Genomic DNA, 22,614 nt, shown 5'->3' with positions numbered 1-22,614 from the left:
ACTCAGTATTAGTATCAACGCAGACTACACTCAACCTGCAACCAACCATTAGAATACTGTCAACCTGCTTAACAAATCCACAAATGCATGTCACAAAATCTCCTTCAGCTAAATGCTGATAGGACAGCGATTATGTTCATAGGTCAAGATTGTGCAATAACCAAAATATAGGTACATAAAGGGACATACAGGTGCAGGATTTAGTGGTCCTCCACTAACACACACTGCACAGGATTAAACAACAAATTGGTGTGCCTTTCGTTCTCAACACCCCGCTTCTGTCAAATCAGACTGTTGTGTCTTTGCTATCATGTAGTGTGATAGCGGCAGAATAGGTGAGAGTAGAAAAGAAAGAGAGGCAGGAAACAATACCATGGGGAATAGAGGTAAAGGATGAGGAAGGCTGCAAGAGAGACTATGAAAAGAGAGAGAGAGAGAGGCAGCTCCCTGTTTAGCAGGTGTGTACAGAGAGAGGAGAAAAACAGAAAGACTAGACGGTGAGAGAAGCTGAGGAGGAGAGCAGGGATCCCTCACGGTTCTGTCATGGAGGGATTGAGGGATGCAGAAGCATTGACAGCGGTCTTGCTGCTGAGGGGGGGATTTGTGTCAACGCGGCAGGAATTAAGTTGGCCTTCACCACCACGCATGGATAGTCCTTACACACTCTTAAATACAAGCCATGCTTTGCTACCTCCAGGTCCCATAGCTCACTACCTCTCATTTCCCTTTTTGTTCGTACTCCACTCTATCTCTCGATTTCAAATTCATGCTTTATTAGCACGAACATGATTAATCATTAATACAGCCAAATCAGGCCGGGTTGAAGATGAAGTGTAATATTAAAGAATGGAAGACAACAAATCTAGTCCGCACGTTACGACACTAATGGAAATACTCTTTACTAACATAGTACTATATACTAATCCAAATAGATAAATGATAAAGTAAGATATGTATGATAATGACGAGAACCAAAAAAGAAAAGATACAATCTAAAAATCTCTCCCATGTGCCGATCCCTTTGACTTAATCTCTCTTCACCCTTCCCCGTCCCATCCCCCATCTCAATCCTCCCTCATCCTTTCCTCTCTCTCCTCCTGCTGCCCCCACCCCGAGCCATGACCCTCTCCCTCGCCTCTCCTCCACCTCCTCCTACCACCCCCCTCCTGACCTCTTTCCTTCTGCCTGGCTATGCCTCCCTTGATAGTGTAATGCCCTCTCTTTCTCTCTCTCTCTCTCACTCTCTCTCTACCCTGGTGCCTCTCTACCCATCTCTCCCTCTCTCCATGCAGCGATATGGGCTCCACCCCTCCCTCCCCCGACGAACGAATGACACAGTCGATACCATCCACAGCCCCCACTCTCTTTCTCCATCTCTTCTGCATTTTTCTTGTGCCGTTGACTCATTGAAATTACCTCCTCTTCCTCTGTTGCCTTCTATTTCCTTTCTCTATCTATCCTCCAATCATCCTCAATTGGAGCTTGCTTTCATTGTTTCTATTTCAACTCATTCTGCACTGTCTCATTCAGCTTCTCTCTATGTTCTGTCGAAATCTCACCATTTATCCTTTTCCATCTGTTTGTACGTTTGTGATGCTGGAAATATTATAGTGCATATAAATGCAGCTCTAATGAAACAGTAAACCACATATCGGGTAAAATTGGAAGTTGCATGCAGGCTCCATCATTCCTCTCTGTGCCTTTGTGAAGGAGGGAAAGTGTCATGTGTTCCAGGACTACGGACCAGAAGTCTATTCAGATCACAAAACCTAACAGTCAGTTGGATAGGCATCCATCCTGCCTGCCAGCTAGCTTGGCATAGACCATTTATTCCATGATCACTTATTTAGTAGCCTGTCTGTCTTAAAAGAGATACAGAGAGAGATAGAGAGAAAAGGATCATGAACCTGCACCAGCAATAAATACTGAAGCATTTAATATAGTTAAACCCTGTTTCTTTGGTGTTTCATGGATCATCGATCCTCGATTCTTAGGTAATAGTTCACATGCAAAGGTTTTTGGCAGACAGTGGCTCAGATTGCACATTTAACTTGCGTATAATTACATAGAAAACTTTTTTATCAAGATGTAATGCATAATGCTGTGTGTTCTTTATACTGAGACAATTTTCCTAAAATAAGATGTAAAAAATTCACCATATGTTCTTTGCTACAGTATTGCAATAGATTGAATCTTAACCCCTGTATCATGATGTGTATTCTTGCAAATATACAACCCTATTACTTATTGATGTGTAAGCAGTATCAACAATTTATTAATGTGATATTTCATGATATAGTCAAGGACCAATTTTCTGCATAACAAGTGCTTCTACTTGTGATAGTTAAATACACATTTTTGAATTGTTGTTTTGTTACTTTTACTTGAGTAAATGATGTGAATACTTCTTCCACCTGTGCCGACTCCCCAGATAGGGAACTACTGGCCTAGAATTTAAATATCGGAGGAGGAACTTGACGAACAAAATGTGCAGGAGGGACGAAGCTAACTGCACAGTCTAAGTTAGTTTTGTTCTGGTTGTAGCTTTGAATTGAAATGCATGCTCTCACACTGTCAATGGTAAAACAAAAATGGCATTAATAACGATGACGAGGTCAAGAGGATGTTACTGTGATTCAGATAAAGTGGGAGGAAGACGAGCTCGGTAATGATGATGACGATGAGGCGGTGGTGGTGTGTTGAGGTGGGGGAGGTGCGTCTGTCATAGTGCAGGGTGTTGACTGTGTTATTGTCTGGTCAGGCTGCAGACTGGATGGGTTTAATCAAATAAACAGACACTGGTCCACTCGACCTGTAACTATTGCCTCCACAGCAGCTGCATGCAGTCTCTCTCTCTCTAAGGACTCGCACTGCATTTCCCTCATAACACAAAAAAACACATCTCTGGTGCGTTGGAGGAACAACCCAAGCTGAACCAACCATTTGTTAGCCACAATGTTCTCTTGTACACCCTCATTGTAATTGCTGGTATCCGTGAAGGCGTAAGCAGTCCTTGGCTTTAGAATGCTTTAATAATTTGAGGACTCATTATTTTGCTCCCACCAACAGACGGAGATTATTTCCTCTTGTCAGACTCATTGCTGTCACAGCTCCACTGGCTACAGGAAGACAATAAATGTCCGCCAATTTCATTCCAGCTGTGAGAGAAATGTGTCTGTTCTGAAGACATTTCCTATCTTACTGATGAATGATCCTTTTCATAATTCCCTTGCATGAAAAATACAGGGGTGTACACAATAACATGAACACTTAAGCAATGTTGAATAGAGTGTGTTGTGCACATAATATCACTGTGAAGTCGGAGTCAAGTCAGTGGTGGTGTATGATGATTTATGAGTCTGTAGCTTGTGTTGTTGTCATAATGGAGGATTGCATTAGACTGTAGGTTAATTGTGTTTTTTGTCTCCCTTCTGTACAAATACAGCATAATGCGATCTAACAGTAAAGCATGGAGAAATAATATTTTTTTGAACCCTCGAACAAAAGCAGAGAAGTTTTTAAGAATGTCATTCACAGATGTGGCTGCTTCATGAAGGAAGCCTGCCATCTGCTGGGCCCTTTAAAATAGCCATGAAATTATAGTATGAATGTGTCTATTCAGGACACACGTACACGCATAACAGCGATCATATGACATCATTATAGGTCTTTGAAATTAGTTTCTACATTTGTTGTGTATGTTGTCGTTCCATGCGCCAAATGCACTTACTGCAAAAAAACATACAAACATAATAGTAACATGATATACGTAATGCATGTAGCTTATTGTCTGTGTTAGATGTCAAAGCTAGAGTATTATCTTTTGAAGTTTGATTATTTTTTTTATGTTCATGTAACATTAAGGTCATCCAGTTATTATGACCTATATCTGGCCTGAGGGAGAGCATAATTACAAGCTTGTTCGGGTGGCTCTATGCTTGTGGAAAGCCTGGAAAGCCCTAAATTTCCATGTTGACGGATTTACTTTCATGTGTAGATTTATGTGTGGCCTACACAGATGTTATAAATATGAGCTGCATATTTGTCCCTTCTTGTTGTCAGTGTCATTCACTTATCACGTCCCACTAAACACACGGCTCCAGCTGTGTGCTCATCAGCTGCTGGAAATAAACACCACAAATATGAAGCAACAACAGTTTAGCAACAGAAATACGTGTTTGTCAATCTGTGAAATTGAACCTCTCCCTCTCCTTTCAGAGGATTCCTCATCAGAGAGCGGCAATGGAAATGGCCTGCCTTCCCTGACCCCTCCCTCCTCCGCTGTAACGGACAGCACCATAGTCGGGGAAACGGAGGTCATCAATGGGATCGGTGGCCCAGCCCCACTGGACTTCAGCAGGCCTACTTCCTCCTCCTCCTCGTCCGAGGACCAGCAGCCGATGAACCTCAGTGACCCTCCCCCTCAGCGCCTTCCCCTGTCCACCTCACATCTGCCCGTCACTGTGTCGGCCGCGGCTGCAGCGCTGCTCGGAGCTCTGCATCCCAGCGCGCCCGAGGAGCTCCGCAGGAAGTACCCACTGGCTGCCAAACCTCCCCTGGTTCCACACCCTGCCCTGCCGCTGCCGCACACACACACACATAATGCACACACTCCCAACACACACTCCCAGTCCCACACACACACTCCCGAGCTGCGATTGGACAGAGACGGCAGGGACTATGGGGGCAAGGTGAGACCACATAGCAGACATACACATACTGTACATACAGACTGTGCATACATATACACGTACAGGTGATACTAAGTAATACTAAGGGATATTAAAATAATAATAATAATTACAAATGATTGCAAAGCACTTCGAAGCATCATTCACAAGGTTGACATTAATATTCTAATTCAACATTTGAATGCTTGACAGCTTTTTTTTTTTTGCACGTCCATTTATTAAAGATTAGGCAACACTAACGTTTTTAGTGTTTTACTATTTGTAGAACTAGTGGTGGCTGTGTAGGATTGTTCCACCTCGTGTGATCCAAACATTTCCATTAGCTCCACAGCGTTAAGTCCAAAAGTCAACAGTAATGGAAAAAAAGGTATTATAGATGTAATAATTTCCAAAAAATCATAACATGTTTTTATTTAACAAAATATTCGGCATCAATCCAAATTTGCTGGCGTTTAGTCTTTCAAAAACGTTCACTGAGGTGGAAGGTTTGCTCTTAAGCTTCTTAAAAACCTCAATGGAAGCTTTGAATGTAACAAAACAAAACAAGCTAGTTTACAGGGCATAGTGTCAAAGACTTAACTGATGGCTTATGTGTGTGTTCAGTCCCCACAGTACAGTTCAGGTGGCAGTTACGACAGCGTGAAGATGGACTTGGGTGCCGAGGACCTGACCACAGGGCGCCAGGGCGGCCCTGACGATGATGACGATGACCATGATGACCACGATGACAACGACAAGATCAACGACACAGAGGGAGTCGACCCAGAGAGACTAAAGGCCTTTAATGTGAGTCAGATACAGTGTGTTGGGTCTCACATGATGTCCCACTGGGATCAAGTAGGTGTCTCATTATAATCATAAAGAAAAAATATTGAAGACCTGACAATTCAGTGTCATTGAGCACAAATAAGACACTTAAAATACACATAACGTACAATAAGGCACAAATTCTTAATGTTTTGTATTATCAATTAACCAAATGACTTTGTGTAATGGGTGGTCAGAGCTCTAAAGCACCAATAACTTTATAAGGCTTTAATCTGTCAGAGCTGTGTTTTTGTCAGCTTCCCTGTGTACTTAAGTGGCCAAGACGACAATGAATGCAGCTTTAACACACATACACATATAAACTGTGGTAGCAGTGCCACAGTGTAGAAATACTCTATTACAAGTAAGTAATTTTGATTACTTTATATACTGCTATTCCCCCTTTATCTTATCTTATTTATCCTTTAACAATACATAATGACAATACATCATGTCTAAATAAGTGTTCTGGACGTTAGTATAAAATGGAAATATTCAGATAAAGTACAAGTACTTCAAAGTCATACTAAAGTTCAGTACTTTCCACCACTGCATATACTCGTACTTTAAGACGACAACTAAAAGCAAGGTATCCGCGGCTACGCTTTTCTCTAACAGCCGTGTTGACTTTCTGCAGATGTTTGTGCGTCTGTTCGTGGACGAGAACTTGGATCGGATGGTTCCCATCTCTAAACAGCCCAAGGAAAAGATCCAGGCCATCATCGAGTCCTGCAGCAGACAGTTCCCAGAATTCCAGGAACGTGCCCGCAAGCGCATCCGCACCTACCTCAAATCCTGCCGACGCATGAAGAAGAGCGGCATGGAGGTAATGAGCCTGTTAGTTTGTCCGTTAGCGGGGTGTCATCTCAATATTTTCTGTTAGTAAAGAACAGCTGTGACTTCAGCATATTTTCACAATTGTTTTCCATGAAATGGAAAATACACGTTATAGTTCCCCAGAAATGTGTTGTTTGGTCTGACCAACAGTCCAAAACCCAAATTAATTCAGTTTTTGAATTATATAAAACAGGGAAAGACAATACATGTTGTACCAGAAGTGGAAAATGTAATATTTTCCAATAGTTGCAGCTCTATAACAAAGTAAGACATTTAAAGGACTGTAATAATCGTAAAATAAGAGTAGTTATTGCGGTAATAGTATCAATATTTTTATCAGTTGGTGCTAGTTTTTTAAACAGTCAACTAACTTAACGTTTCTAAGTTGCAGCGGTTGGAGAAATGTGTTACATTCAGTCCGTGCAGCTCTGCGATGCAGACCTGATACCTGCTCACAGAAAGCTTTTAGGCTGAACTCATTTAGTTACAAATAGAATTAAAGGGAATGAATGGCACTGTAAATAAATAAATATTAATATATAGCTTGTTGTGGTAGTGTGGGTTAGCACTATTGTATTATCAGATGAACTATGGACTGACAGTTCATAATTCAAACCTCTTCAATCTAACCACTGAGTAGACTGCAGAGGACATTGAACCAAACAAGTGGTTTTGCCCCTTACATGACTTTCATCAGTTTGACATTAGCTGCTGATTTGTCGAGTATATTTACCTTATAAAAGATGTCTGTCATCCCAAAGTGGTGGCCAACATCTATTTGTAGTTCATCTTTGACTACATGACTGATTATTCCTTTCAGTATCTATTGTCTCAGTAGTCAGAGTTAATTCAGTTTGCAGAATATCAAGTGACAAACTGACTTGCAGGGACAGATCTGTGCTGTCAATACGTTTCAGGGACCAGCAGGGTGTGTGCAGTGACACAAATGATTAGTACGCTGCAATCTTTACTGGTGATTGAAAAATAATAATCTCTTTGACAAAGACCCTCATGCTGTTTGCGAGGTCGAAATGGCTCAACTTGACACAGAATGTTCCTCAGTTAAATGCTGAGTATCTCAATCAACCAATATACTTCATGTAGAGGTTAAAGGTCTAACACTGTCTCCTCTTCTACTTGGAGCAATTAACTTAATACTATCTCAGTATATTTACTCAAGTACTGAACTGAGCTGGAGTGTGGAACTTTTGTCTCCCTCCTCTGGCAGTGAGGGTCATTACCATACGGGAGAGAATAGCATAATGGAGTATGGCGAAAGCGATAGCGGAAAATCCTAAGAAGCATCCAGGAAAAGTTTCTGGAGTGAATGCTCCAGATAAAAAAGAAACTTGGAAGGATTAATACTCAGAGGAGTGGCTTGTCACTGAAACGAGAATAGCTGGTCCACCTTAAAGGTCAGGCCACCTTAAGTGAGCCTGGACCGAAGATGACCGTGACTTCGGGGATACTAACCCTTTTAACGTTTCATATCTGCCCCCCCCCACCTCTGAAATTGTGTGACAGGCAACAATCACACTGACTATAAAGATGAGCCTTCATTGAAATGTCTTTGCTGCCCCCCAGTGGTGAAGCATCACGCTACACATGTATTTATACACAGTACTGTAGTCATCTGCGAGGTGTACTTCACTGTAAACTGTAAAGACACAATGTGCCTTTAGATATAATTTGCATTATGCTCTATAATCATAGTAAAAGATGCCCTCTGGTATATCATAGTTTTTATACATTGTATACCTCAGCATGTACCGGTACTAACTAAAACAATTTGTCTATCTAATGTAAAAATAGAAAACAACATGAAGTTCATTAGCTCTCTTATTACTCCATTATCATTTCAGAAGGCAGAGCTCTTTGCGTGGCTGAAAGTAGTGATAATAATAATAATGATAGCTTTATTTATACAGCACATTTTACATGGTTGAACCAGGAACAAAAATATTTTAGAACTGCAACAATAAAATCAAACAAGATAGAAATAAAATAGAAATACGACACCCAAAACGATACCGTGAAACGGATAAGATATTAAAATAAAATGGTGTGCTCGCATTAATATAAAGCTTTGATAAAGTAAACCTTTGCTGTTGAGAATTAAAAGTGGAAACTCTTTCAGATGTTTCTCACAGGTATTTTCTTCATGTAGTGTTCCTGCCATACACAAACAAACTGAAGATATTTGTTACGTGTGTCATGTACTGTTCAGTAGATAATCGCATTCATTCCCGTCTAATGTAATCGTTATTTAACGACAACATAAGAAGCACAGTCAGTATCCTCCTATATGTAAATCCACTTGTATTAGTTGATGGCATAACCACCTGTCGCTCTAATTCACTCAATCATTTAATTCCATGATATCATTGTGTCGTCTGCAGACCCGACCTACTCCACCTCACCTTACCTCAGCCATGGCTGAGAACATCCTGGCTGCCGCCTGCGAGAGCGAATCACGCAACGCCGCAAAGAGGATGCGCCTCGATGGCTATCATGTAAGTGTGTGTGTGTGTGTGTGTGTGTGTGTGTAGCCTAATTCCTATGTGAAAAGGAAAAAAATATTACTTGATGTTTTGTATTTGACTAATTAAATCTACATAGAAGCCTCGCAGGCTCTGTTCTGTCCGACCAGTTCAGTAATGAGCTGTTGATTGAGAATCACTGTAATACTGAGAGAAGTGTGTCGTTACGCCTGCAGACCTGAGTTGTAGTTAAACAAACAGAGTTAATGATCAGTGGGTGAAGCCAAAGAATTGCAGTTAATCTGGTTAAATGAGCATTCTTAGTATGTTACAAACTGCAAAACACAATCCAGCCACACTGACACATCTATGTGATCCAGTAAGTTATTAAGTTATTATTGTACAGAAGAAATACTGGTTTATTTTACATTTTGTGTCCACAAAAGATGACTTTTTTAAATCACCATGATCACTAGAGGGGCACTCGGAGAGCGCAGACCGTTTCCAGAAGAATTTGTGTATCCGCCAGGTGATTGGATCTGCTCCAAAGTGTAATGTTTTCCTCCTTGGCCCCAACTCAACAGTTCCACTAAGTTTCATGAAAATTGGGCCATTGGTTTTTCCGTAATCCTGCTGACGAACAGACAAACAAACGAACCAAAGCCTAATGCCTCACATGCGGATTTGCAATATTGTAATTCTTGTGCTGCCGGTTTCTTTTAGAAAAGTAGGGACATTACCCTGAGTTCTTTCCACCACTTATATTTGAATACACCCAGCTTTCTGTACTCTAATCCCCCCCATTCCCTCTTCCAGGATGATCAGATCTCTCTGGACAAGCCGTCCAGTGGTGGAGGAGGTCTGAGGGAGCCGGCGTCCCTGGCTCACTCCGCCTACTCCCTGGCCGCATCCGCCTTCTCCTCCCAGGACTCCCAGCTCTATATCAACGGGGCTGGCCTCAGCTATGGTTACCGTGGATACCCGGGCCTGGGCGCTGCCACGCAACACCCCGTTTCCCTGACGACCGGCGCCGCCGCCCAGAGCAACGGTGAGGATGGGACCGAGATACAGATAAAGAGGATCTTCCTGCAGACAGGGAGGAGATGGACAAGACGTCGTGGTTAGAAGGGAGCGGGCAGTGAGGAGGGAGAGTGATAGAGGGGTGATTTGGGGGAGCAGGCAGTGAGGAGGGAGAGTGATAGAGGGGTGATTTGGGGATGAATTAGGAGGAGAAGGAGCAGCAGATGTAGCAGCTAACGCACATACATGATACTGATGTATGTCGGCCTCGCTAAAGCCGGGGTAGGCAGTTTATTTTTGACTAATTGGGCAAAACGTCCATAATAACCTTTCAGCAAATTGTAATTCAAGTGTCTGAGAGAAAATTTGACTTCTGCATCTCCTCTTGGCCGTGTTTTAGTGTTTCAGAAAATCTAGTCTTTAACGGAGACTTTGGCCAATCAGATCAATGAAACTACCCCCCCCCCCATCTTTAAAGGTGCAATATATTGGATTCAGAGCATTAATATAACATCAAACAACTATTGTTTATAAAGATATAGTGGATTCATGTCTACCTGAGCTGAGAAGTCACTCTCCTTCTGTGTGTCTTAGTAATCCAGGCTTCTCTGTCTGCTCCTCAGTTTGTTCCTGCGACCTAATGAGTTGTGGATCTTGGTGAAATACATTTTCAGTTTAAAGAGTAACTTGCAGGCTGCGTTAAGGAGTGTTTCACTGTCATCTCTGGTTGAAAGTTTCACCCACCCAGTATCACCGATGTGTGTTTTGTTGCACCTGTAACCACAGTCAACAGTGATGCCGAGGTTACTGCCCCACAATCGCAGATAACTGTGAGAGAGAGAGAGCGCTGGTCGGCGTGAGACGCAGCTTTGCAGTGGAAACATCTTTGCTAGATTAACTGACTAGAGAGTGTTTCCATGAGCACAGTATTTAGTTCACAAGGTTCTTTGTTCTCGTCACCTTGGAGCTTACGGTTTAATGATCGCCACAAGTGATAGAAGACACATTACAGCAGTCCTCTCTCATTTTGAACTGACTGATCTTTTGCTCCTTCGCCTCCTCTCCCTGTCTCCTTCTCTTCATTTCACCTTTTACGTATATATCCTTTCTCTCCTCCGTTCTTTTCTCCATTCATCAATCTCTTCCTCCTCTTCTTCATCAACCCCCCCTCCCCTCACCGTTTCTCCCTCCTCTCTCCATCCACCTTCAGGCCCCACAGACCTCAGCATGAAATCTCTCTCCTCTGCCAACATCAGTAACTCCACCTCCTCAGCCTCCACCAACAACAGCCTGGGTGGGCGGGGCAGCGGGGGTGGAGGGGGGGGGCGGGGCATCGGCCCAGCTCAGCCAACCGGAGATCACGGCCGTGCGTCAGCTGATTGCCGGCTACAGGGAGTCAGCCGCCTTCCTGCTGCGCTCGGCAGACGAGTTGGAGAACCTCATCCTGCAGCAGAACTGATTCAGGGGAAACGTGGGAGAACACACACACACGCACACATTTTCCATTATGTTTGTTTTGTGTCCGTCTGCGCCCCCCGTCTCTCCTTAACAAAGCTGAGCCCCAGACCTCTTGTTTTTGCTGTTCCCTCCTTCAGAAACTGTCGCCACTTTTGATTTTCTAGAGGAAAACAGTGGGAAACTGGGATAGAGGGACGGAGACCAATCCCACCCCGCCGTCCCCAAAACAATCCCCCACAACCTCAATCCATTAAAAAAGGAGCATATGGTCTCTGAAGGAATCGCTTCCTCTCCTCTCTGGAGGAACCTCACAATCAGCACTACACTCTGGGCGAAGGGGTGTGGAGGAGAGAAAGAGAGGAGGAGGATAAAAGAGGAGCGTAGCTTGGACGAAGAGTAAAGATGACTGCAAGGCTGTTGATTCTGCTGCTGTGGTTTCAGAAGAAAGAGACTTTGCCTCGTGGATGGAGAAGTGACGTTTTTGAGTTTTGTTTGACGGGAGCCCCAGCCAACGGCAACGATCATAACCATTAAAATAATTAAAAATATTGACTCCCTGAATTAGTACGACTGAAGCTTATTGTTAAATGACCAGTGTTTTTGATTTTTTTGGAGTCCAGTGTGCATTTTTTTGTTTTTTGTTTATTGTTGTTTTTGTTTTTTACTCTTCCCAAGTGACTGAAAGAAAGCAAAGCGGTTTGACTTCTCTTGACAGATGGCACTAAATACGGAGAAGACTTTGAGTCCGGTGGGCGATAGGATGGAAACTGGAAAAGAAAAAAAGTTGATGTTTTGTTTGAAAAAGGAGGAGGAGAGAAACTTTTTGTGCTCGCTTGTATATAAGCTCTCTTTGTCCTATAGCACTTTTTCCTCACCTGAAACCTCACCCTAAACCCCCCATCCTCCTCGCCCCTTTTACCCAGGGAGCAACTTGCTACTTATGCATCCAAGACGCCATGTGGACTACCAGGAAATACCTCAGATCAGACCTGCCAATTCCATTTTCAGTTCCTCACGCATACACGAACATATACGCGCACACACTCTGCAAATGAATGGTAACATTCCCACCAGAAGCCAGTATACTTCTACTTTACCACCTGATGTCTTCAAGGATTATATATTTTGGGGCGAGAATCAAACTATATTGCTCAAAAGACCTGCAATATCGAAATATGATGAAGCATTTCAAGAACTGATGTAAAGAAACACTGAAATCTTTAAACTTTATTGTTTTCATCTGTGCAGGTTCATTCGTGTGCTGCTGTAAATAATCAGTTCATCTTGAAAACTTGAGAAGAATCAGAGTTGACAGGAGTGTGTTACTCCGGGAGGCGACTTTATCCTTAAAGGGGAGGGGTGGGAGGGGTTTTCTTAAATGTAAGGTGGGTTAAATGTTGACCACTGGTGGCAGTTTGACCTCCTGCTTCTACTTTTTTTTTTTTTTTTACAAATGTAGATGTAACGCCAACGAAACCTCAGCATCATTCTGTTTATAACTCCTCACCTCCCTCTCTTCTTCTGCTTCTGCTTCTTCTTCTTCTCTCCATTGGACCTACTCTTCACCTCTTCTTCGTGGACCTAAACACTTCCTCCTCCCCTCCCTGGTCTGGTCCAGGTTTCAGAGGGAGAGGAGGACTGTTCTGTCTTACTGTGTTTGTCTGTTAAACTCTGAGATGGCCATTGTTATTATTATTATTGTTATTATGATTATAAAGATGAACTTTCATGTTGCTGCTGCTATATACAAAAACCGGACCTTCTGCCATAGACCTGAAACCTCAACAAAGCCGGGCGTTAGCTAGCCGCAATGCCCCGTGAAAACCCGACCGACCTCCTGCGACCTCGACTGCAACTTGATCACAACAAAGCAAAAACAACACAAAGACTTACAGGACGACTTAGTGAAAACACTCGACCTTCATCCGCTCACCGTCCTGTGTCTCTCAGACTGGTTGGTTGGTTTCTTTGCTTTTGCTTCATAGGGCTTGATTCATGTTGTTTTGTGACTTTCTAACTGTGAAAACTTGTTTCTTTCAGTTTCTTCCCATATTTTCACCCTGTGGAGGAAACAGGGAGGGACATATTAGTGGAGCCTTGCACCTTCACTGTGGTACTCTATATCAGGCCAATAATTACACACTTAGACCACTCAACGGACAAAATAGTCCAAATTGAAACACTGATTATTATTATTTTGATTCGGAAGGAAAGAGAGAGGAGATGGCACTGACTTTCTGCAGATACCTTATAAAGAGAAAGTAAATCCTTCGTCTTATGGCTTTCAGCTGTGTTGATATTACAAGGTTGTTTTTGTTGTAAGTGAACATTATAGTTATATGATATTCCAGTGAACCTGTTGACCTGCTTAGAGTTCAGCCACAGCCTCTTTGTTGAAGGAATAGTTTTACATTTTGGGAAACGTGTGTATTTGCTTTCTCGTCCAAGAGTTAGACGAGCGATTGATACCACCCTCTTACATGAATGTTAAATTTGAAGCTTGAGAAAGCAGTCGATTAACTTAGCTTAGCATAACGAGAGAAATGAGGGAAACGGCTAGCCTGTCTCTGTAGAAATATTTAGAAATTCCACCTATTAGCACCCATAAAACTTACTGATTAACACCTTATTTCTCGTCTTTTTAATTCAATTTTAATACAAAAAAAAGTTGATTTACGGACGGTTATTTGCAGGACTACTTTTTTTAACTGTGAGGAGTGACTTCCTGGAGTCACTTTGAGGTTGTTGAAGCACATAACCCCCCATAAAACTACAATGTGTTACCTTTAGGAATCAAACAAGCAATATATAATTTGTTAATAAGTGAGCGTTAAAGGTGCTGGTAGGCAGATTTTGTTACATTTGGACACAGCCAGGCTAGTTGTTTCCCCCTGTTTCCAGTCTGTATGCTAAGCTACGCTAACCATCTGCTGGCTACAGCTCTACGTACCGTTCTGACATGAGCGAGAAAACAATATTCTCTCTGCCAAAAAGCAAAATGTAGAGCTATTTCTTTTTCTCCACCTGATAAGGAGCAACGCAACTACTCCTTAGTTCTGTCTCTTGGTGCAGTTGCTAACAAAAAAGCCAAATTGTCTGTTCTGGTTGATCCATTTAACACCTGTAGGACAGAACAGGAAAATGAACAAAGAGACAAACGTGACTTACATCCTTTTGAGGCATTCCCCTGTGCTCTGTGCTTCTACTGTGGTTTCTTCTCAGTTCGACTGTCATGTCACCGAGATTTGCTCCTTTTTTTGCACACTGAGTGAAACAACAGTCATCTGTGATTTGAAGGGGGGAGGTTCTCTGTGCATGTATGTATGCATGTTTGCCATCCCCAGCACTGCCCCCCCTCCCCCCCGACTTGCACTGCTGAAGTCAGACGAGAGCAGTGAAAGAGAAGTGGTGTGTGTGTGTTTTTTGCAATGCAGTTGATAATCATAGCATTCACTGGTGATGGTTTGTGTTGACGGTCAGACGGTCAAATCTGGATCACATGCACTGAATGACGAGCGCTGCCGTGCCACAGAGCGGAGAACACGTGAACGCCTTTCACTAACGCAAAACCTCCATCCAAACTTTCAATGATTTACATTTGCGTGCAATGTCAGAACCACCACGTCAGATTAGATGTAGAATTTAAAGCGTTTTTTGTTTTGTACTTTTTCACAAAACTGGTATCTTTGTTTAAAGTGTACAGATCGCTAAATGACACGAGAGAAATATGCAAAAAGAAAAAAGACCCAACTAGAGGAGAAGGAGAGAAGGAAGCGAAAATTATGTCCACAACCTTTAACGAATGCTCCTAGAAGTGAAGTCACATTTAATAAGAACAGTTCAAAATGTGTGACTTATTCGCCTTCTGATATAGAGGAAATCCCACAATCTAACATGTTGTGAGATTCACTGAGGTACAATCAATTTTTCCTCAAATTTCCGCCATTTTTTTTGTGTCTTTATTCAATTGAATAACAGAGGGCAGATTAAACATTTAGTTTGAGTGAGGTGCGATTGCCTTCTTTCACCCCAACATCAGACTGTGTTGATGACGCCAGTGGCCCGTCCTTCTGTTCTCCTGAGTCATCCTTTCTGTGCTCTCAGATACCGCCAGTGTTTTCATTATCGGGGAGATTCGGCACTTTTTGGACACCTGGATTGTCCAGACGTACTCAATTGGGCTCAGAAATGACTTTTTAAAGGGAAGTTGTTCCACATAGAGGTTGATCCACATGCTGCCTGAGGGACCTTTCAAAGTTGATTTCAGGTAGAATTTCAATCCCAACATTCTGACTCACAGTTGGATTCAGTCTCAATGTATCCCCTTCAGAAATGTTTCCACTGCTGCTGCCATTCTGAAAACAAAATGTGTTTTAAACAAATGAAGGAGATCATCAGCTCAACAGTCATAAGTTACCAAGTATAATACGTTGTATGTCACATTTTCAGCTGAAGTATAATATTCAACAAAACTTAACCCCAACAGTCCCTGTTAGTTGGTCAGGAGACATTGTTATCCTTAAACTGTGTTTCTTGAACTGCAGCGTGGAACCTAAAATGAGTCCAAAAGTTCTAATGAAGTTGGAAAAAAGGTAGTTTCATTCTGTTTACTCTCCCTAACGTGACAAATTAGAGCAGTTTAAGAAGCTGTGTAAACAATGAAGAAGCTGTTCATCCACGTCCCGCCTCCTTAGAGTTTGATCATGCTACTGTGAGCTAAAACGTCCTCTTATTTTAAATAGGAAAAAGTCATTTTCACCAAACACAACTGAACTACTGAGATCGTCCCAAAATGAAAGTCGAAGTGCCCGAGTTGAATTCTTGGTCAGGTTGTAGCAAACACTGCTTCACTGATTCTACAGTAGTTGAAGTGATAATCAAGCAGTCACTGTGGGTGGCCGGGTGGGTCGGCATCTGGGACTTTTACCTCACAGGCTCCTAAGTGTCAAAGTTCTCCATCGGCCTTTGAAAAGACGTTCTTGAGGTTTTCTACGAGTACCAGTTCACTTCAAAGCCAGACAGCTGCAGAACAGCACCACAACAAACTATACAAAATAAAGATTTAAAATAAAAAAAGGCAAATGACAATCTTTAGAAAGGTGTAATTTGCTCATTGTGTGATTTCCGTTCCCTCTGTCAGTCTGCTGTATCCAGTGGGACAGACGGATTAACCTTTAACCATAATCGGAGCGTTCATACTGAAAACTCCTCTTGTTTTAACGTCACTGGTTGAGCAAATGGCCGACACATTTCTATCTGATTTTTATTTTTTAGTATTACATTATTATTATTATTATCAATGTTCTGATTCTTCTTAATATTATTTTATACATATATTTTGTAGTGCAAGTGCAGTGGTCTTTTATGAAAAGAGATTTTGTACAATATTCCAACCACTTCACTTCTGTTTGCCTATACTGCACATTCCAAACATGGATGTCAACCAACACGGGACCTGACCGCCATCACCACATTCAGCTATCAAGTCTTAACTCTGCAACGGCTTTATCAAAGATTTAAGAATTCAAGCTGCATGTTCACCTCTACTGTCCAACAACTGCACTCCTCAGTGAGTGTAATGTCCCTAATAGATTATGTTTACACTCCGACGTTGGCTTAGAGATTGCGACCCGTCATCGATCTTCCGTATAAAGGACAAAATCAGACTTCACGTGGATCCTCCAGCTGACAAAGAGCAGCTGAGAAGAGAGCAAATGTCACCTTTCTTACAACAGCACTATGCTGTGATATTACGCTTCTGTAAAACCTGCAGCTTGTTGACTGTGGAGCTTGTAGTCTCCAGTGGAAAACAGTGCATGCTGAAGACAAGTTGAAGTTCTAACAACTGGCTTGTCTTTCCAAGTGGAGCCTTGAAATGAGGTTGTTTTAACTCAAAAACTACTGTGAGCTTTGCTGTAACTGAGCTCAGGAGTCCAACTTCCCCCAGTGCAAGAAGTGTTTGACTGGACTGCTACTTTATATTTTATTCATTCAACTGTTTGGTTTAATTTTCTGAGATTCCTTCTTCCTACATGATGGAACTCTTGAAGGGAGGGGGAAATATGCTTATTCGCACATACTTGCCGAGCATTAGATGAGAAGAACAATAGTTGATCATCTCGTCTAAATTTCGTAGAAAGCAAATAAGCACATTTCTGAGAATGTCAAACTATTCTTTTAAAACAAATACAGCCTCAGTGTTCTCTATGGTAGCAACATCTTTTGGTTTAGTTTGCGATGACATAGTTGTGGATCATAGTTTCAGACTAATCCTGATGCAGCAGAGTTTTTAAAGCCATTGAGAGGAATCCGAAAGTGCTGCAGGGAAGCTTCTAGATTCAAACCTGAAACCATCCGATGAGCTGTGATGCCAGTCAGGTCCCTAAAGTTCACACTCAGTTATTCAGCCAGTCTGCTCAGATGTAAAGCTCAACACACACATTTAAAGAAGTGAGTGAAAGGAGGAAAAGTAATGGACCTTTTTTTATTTTTCTATCAGGGCAGGAAGTACAGAGCCTGTCAAAAACAGAAAATGTTTGTCTGGGCCGTTTTGTTTTACTGTTTTACTTTCTGTTCCTTTTCAGTGGTGCTTTAGCTTCCTTATTTTTTAATTTGTGATAGATATTTGATTCCTTTCTTTTCTCTTTCTGTCTTCACCAGACTTTGTGCTGGACTCTTGATTGTCTTGATTTCCTCTGCCGGGGCTTTGTACCTCCAGTAATACCAATGTGAAACCTGTATTCTCCTCATGATTTGACTCAGTGGAAGTGTGATGTTTACATGTACAGATTTTTGCGATTCTTTCTGGTTTTGTTTCTGTTTTGTTTCCTCTCATCCCTCTATTCCCCCCCCCCCCCCATCCCTGTTTTCAGTTAATCTGACTCGTACCTTACACACTGAAGGGAAATGGGACTGCGTCTAAACACAATTATCACCATTTAACACACAAGCCTCTCACATGAGGGGACACGTTGACGTTTTGAATTTCAGTCGTCGCTTTTCTTCACCAGACTCGTGCTTAGATTTTGTTGTTTTTTAGCATCCTTTTAGAAATGCCTTGTCAGTATTCAGTTAACATTTGTGCTAAAGCTGCACCTATGTTTCATTGACAAATGCAACAGCTAGTTTGTGTGTGATTATCAGTTCACTGAGTGGCAACAATGGAGAATTATATTTTTTGTGTGTTTTTGGCAAAGAAATGTCACACGGCTGAAATTGAAAAGCAAGCTTCCCCCATAAAGAAACCGATTGTTTGGGGGGGGGGGGGGGGGGGCGAGCTGTGTGTTTGTTTGGCTCAGTGGAGGATGACCTTTGACCTCTCAGCTGACTCCACAGCACACAAAATCACAGTGGGGCCACAATGACCCTCCGCTGGTGTGACCAGGATCCGGTGCAGATGATTCCTCAGTGAATGATAAGCCATTACAGACCCAGTGTGTCGGGTCTCTTAGTCTATTAGTATATTTAGCAAAACTTTAAACTGCAGATGATAAAACTCAACCTCAGGAAGAAAAGAAACAGGACATCACTTTTGTAAAAACACGTCCAACTGAAGGCCCATTTCCCTCTCTCTTTGATACCATATAAATTATATCAAGAATTCTTTTTATATTTATTGTGTTTATTATTATATATAACAGTGGATACCTTTTTTCCAGTACCTGTGGCTGAATATTTTGATTCTTTAGAAAAGTGTTGATAATATATGTGAAGCAACTTAAACGATCGCGGGAAAATAATTGATGAAAGAAATGTAGGGTTATTATTTTTGTTTGTTTACTCCGTTGGAGCGGTACAGGCGTGTTTGTTTAGCCCGACAACGAGAACATATCACAAAGAAACCAATGATCGAAAAACTGAGCTTTCTTTTGTGTGATGTCACTGCTAAGGCTGAAATGTTTCTGGACTTGAAAAAAATTGTGACCGTTTAGTTTTTTTGTTTGTTTTCTCCCAAGCTGTATGTCACAAAGCTAAATATACTAATAAAACTGTGTGCTATCTATCTGACAGAGCAACGCTTTTTCTTTTATATTCCAGACTGAAGGTGCACTGATCACGTTGGTCCTTGATGAATGGACAGTAACTCAGTATATTCACACAAGTACAAGTACAAAGGTACTTGAGTACTTTTATTTACTGTTACTTTGTACTTTACTCTGGTGTATTTAAGAGGGAAACATTGCACTCTTTACTCTACTACTAGTGCATTTTGGTGGTAGTACTTTTGTACTTTTACGGATTTGGAATGCAGGACTTGTAAGTATTTGTACATTGTTGTACTAGTACTTTTACCTCGGTAAACAATCTTATTACATCAGGAGGCTCACACAAGAGTTCAAATCTTACTCTCTCATTCCTTCTGCCCTTTTTCATTTTTTTACGACAGTATCACTGATTTATCCAGAAAATCCTGATTCTTTCAGCTTCTAACTTTGAGAATGGAAACTAAACAGCAGCCTGTGATATGGAGACTTTATTAGACTCCTCTGATGTAACTTACAGAATCAACGTGTACGCTGAGAAACTGAGCCTTTCACAAATTTAAAGCAGCCGTTCCAACTGAAAGATTAGGATTAGAGCTCAAACTGAAAAGCTTTCATGTTGGATTAGAACCAGCTTTAGTGCTCAAACTTTTCTGCTAACTCATAATGCAAAATCACCTGAGGTCATCAGTTGGACTGAAAACCTGCTGACAGCATGTGTCCCCAAAATTAACCTGCTCCAAAAAGTACCCCACATTACGTCTGTGATTGACTAAATTGACTAGTGTAGCTCATGTGGTCCCTTCCTTAAGTACAGGTCATCATTTAATCACACTCCTCTTAGGTTTGTGTTTCGTCAATAAAAAAAGGTGTTTGATGAGGTCTCAGTGACCTTTGACCACGAAATTCTCTTCAGTTCTGGTTCTCCTCCCTGAGTGCAGGTGGACGTTTGTGCCAAATTTGAAGAAATTAGCTTAAGGCAAGAATGGGACTGACGTACGGTGGAAAACCTGAAAGCATAATTCCCATGGCTGTCGCTGACACAGAGGCATGATGAAAAACTAGAGGAAGATGAGATTACAATACATTACAATAAGACTCTACAGTCATTTAGTTTTAATGATCCTGATCACACAGGCTTGGATTGCTACTAATGATTATTTTCACTACTGAATAATCTGCAGGTGATCTCAATTCATAATTTAGGCTATAAAATGTCAAACAGTAGAAAATGCCAACAACAAGCCCCAAATGTCCGAGCTGTCTGACCAACAGTGAAACCAAAATATGTTTAGTTTACAATCATGTAAATCAATATTTGTTGTTTTATGGTTTCAAAATGATGAAGACAGTTGGAGAATATTTAGATACCAAATTGGATGTAGGCTCTACAGGATGATGTTGTCCTTGGGAACTATCATGTTGTTCCCAAATGACATACAGATTTTTAGGCATTCAATTATCAAATGTCTTGAAAATAGTCGTGTAGCTGCCGTAAATGGGAAAACGGATGATCCTCTTGGGTTTGAGCTTAGTTTAGAATGTTTACGTCCTGATGTTTAGGAAGCCAGAATTATTTTCTCCCCCATGATGAGATCAAGTTCAAGATAAACACTTTTAAGTATCATCAACTTTTTATTACATACAGTGAATATAGGCCAATACGAAGATTTAAATAAAAGATGAGTTGCGTTCACGATGTAACAAAGATAAATAATACAACAGAGTGGAACGTGGCATACTATGATGGTGGAAACTACTGTTTAGCAAACACAGACTCCATCGTTGACTCAACCAAAATGACCTTCAGGGAAAACTGTCTACGAGCCAAACAGACACGCACACATTAGTGCCCTCCCCCCTGTCAATACGCAGGTGTGTCAGCAGCAGGAGCTGTGCAGAGCGCCAAACCCAAACTTTTTACGCACCGTGCCGCCGCTTCACCTTCCTCTTTCCCACCTGCATCAACTGCTGCAACGGTTTTCCCATTCATACCAGATTACAATGGATTAAAATATCCTCGGATTCCATGCTCACGTTCCCGGTTCGCATTGGGTCACACCGCCGAGTCCTCGCAGGGAACCGATCCGTCTTGGATGCCCTCCATTGCCGTTTCCGCATTCCCGCAGCCGCCGTGAACACCGCAGACGCGGAGCTCAGATCCATGATCACAACAGAAAAAACCGGTTCCTCCGGCTAATCTACCCAAGCACTGCTGTCGGTGCAGTATGTTTCCAGCCACGGGAATAGAGGGAACCCGAAGGACTGTACGGCTGATCACTGCGGGTTGTAAAAGGCCGTTTTCAGCGGACTGAGGAAGTCTGAACCGCGTTGTATTGATCGGTGTCACGGTAAAACCTGGAATAACCCCGCCACTGCGCTCCTTCATGTCCCGGGATGGAGAGTTGCTGTCGCTCCTGTATGCCGTGTTTCAACCGGCTCTGGGAATGCATATGGCCGGACGTCCGCTACCCAAACGTCCCCAACAACACCCATGTCATAGCCAATCCGGCCGCGCACACGGCGGAGATCCGCACCGTGTCCGGCGACATCCGCGTCCCGTCTCCCAAGAAGCGGCAGGTGCAGCTCTACGCGGCGCTCTTTGACTTTGAGGCCCGCAGCGACGACGAGCTGACGGTGAAGGAGGGGGACAAGCTGTCAGTGATCGAGAAGCGGGGGGAGTATGTGCTGGCCAAGAAGCTGACCGGGTCCCTGGATTCCGGACTGATCCCGGCGAACTACGTGGCTCTGCTGCAGGACGAGTTCGCCAAACACAAGTCAGTGCTGAAAATGCAACCTCTTCTTGTTTTGTCTCCACACCTCTTCTCTGTTCCTTCATTCCCCAAACGACTACTGATTATACGGTGTGCAGTCTGTTGTTGCACATGCTGTGAGTCAGTGAGGATGTGTCAAAACATCCCGTAATCCCCCAAATGTTGCCAGAATATATTCACAGGACACATTTGAAAACACAGGGGGGCGTTTAAAGGGACAGAAGGTTTGCCTATGTTTGACAGAGTATAATAACATCAGCATGAAACATGTTTCCATTCTGATGACTGTGACATCCTGGAAGTAGAAGCTGCCCGGTGTTTGACTTCTCTGCTGTTAAAGACTTTCTTGTGTTGATACAACAATATCAAACGGGTTCAGTCACCAATGAAAACCACTAAAAGGGCTAAATGCAACCTCAGTCTGAAATGATGTAATGTGATCTGATGTGACTTGTAAAGGGCTTCCTGATAGATTTATACAGTTTAAATTATATATATATATAGCTATATATATATATAGCTATATATATATATAGCTATATAGCTATATATATAGCTATATAGC

General features: G+C 42.2%; 1 protein-coding gene and 1 pseudogene across 1 annotated transcript in view; both read left to right on the top strand.

The window, feature by feature from the left end:
- The first annotated feature begins 1,156 nt into the window (after positions 1-1,156).
- On the top strand, positions 1,157-11,382 carry LOC116382026 (nucleolar protein 4-like; annotated as a pseudogene).
- Positions 11,383-12,958: 1,576 nt separating this feature from the next.
- Positions 12,959-22,614, top strand: part of srms (src-related kinase lacking C-terminal regulatory tyrosine and N-terminal myristylation sites) — a 32,359-nt gene continuing 22,703 nt past the window's right edge. Inside the window, exon 1 of the mRNA XM_031844682.1 lies at positions 12,959-22,052. Within this exon, the coding sequence (XP_031700542.1) occupies positions 21,673-22,052 (380 nt within the window). The 5' untranslated portion in view covers positions 12,959-21,672. The remainder of the gene's footprint in view (positions 22,053-22,614) is intronic.

Source organism: Anarrhichthys ocellatus, unplaced genomic scaffold (assembly GCF_004355925.1).
Source record: "Anarrhichthys ocellatus isolate YVR2014 unplaced genomic scaffold, GSC_Weel_1.0 scaffold5, whole genome shotgun sequence".
Classification (NCBI taxonomy): domain Eukaryota; kingdom Metazoa; phylum Chordata; class Actinopteri; order Perciformes; family Anarhichadidae; genus Anarrhichthys; species Anarrhichthys ocellatus.
The sequence above is the reverse complement of the archived record's forward strand: the minus strand, read 5'-3'. Positions and strand labels throughout refer to the sequence as shown.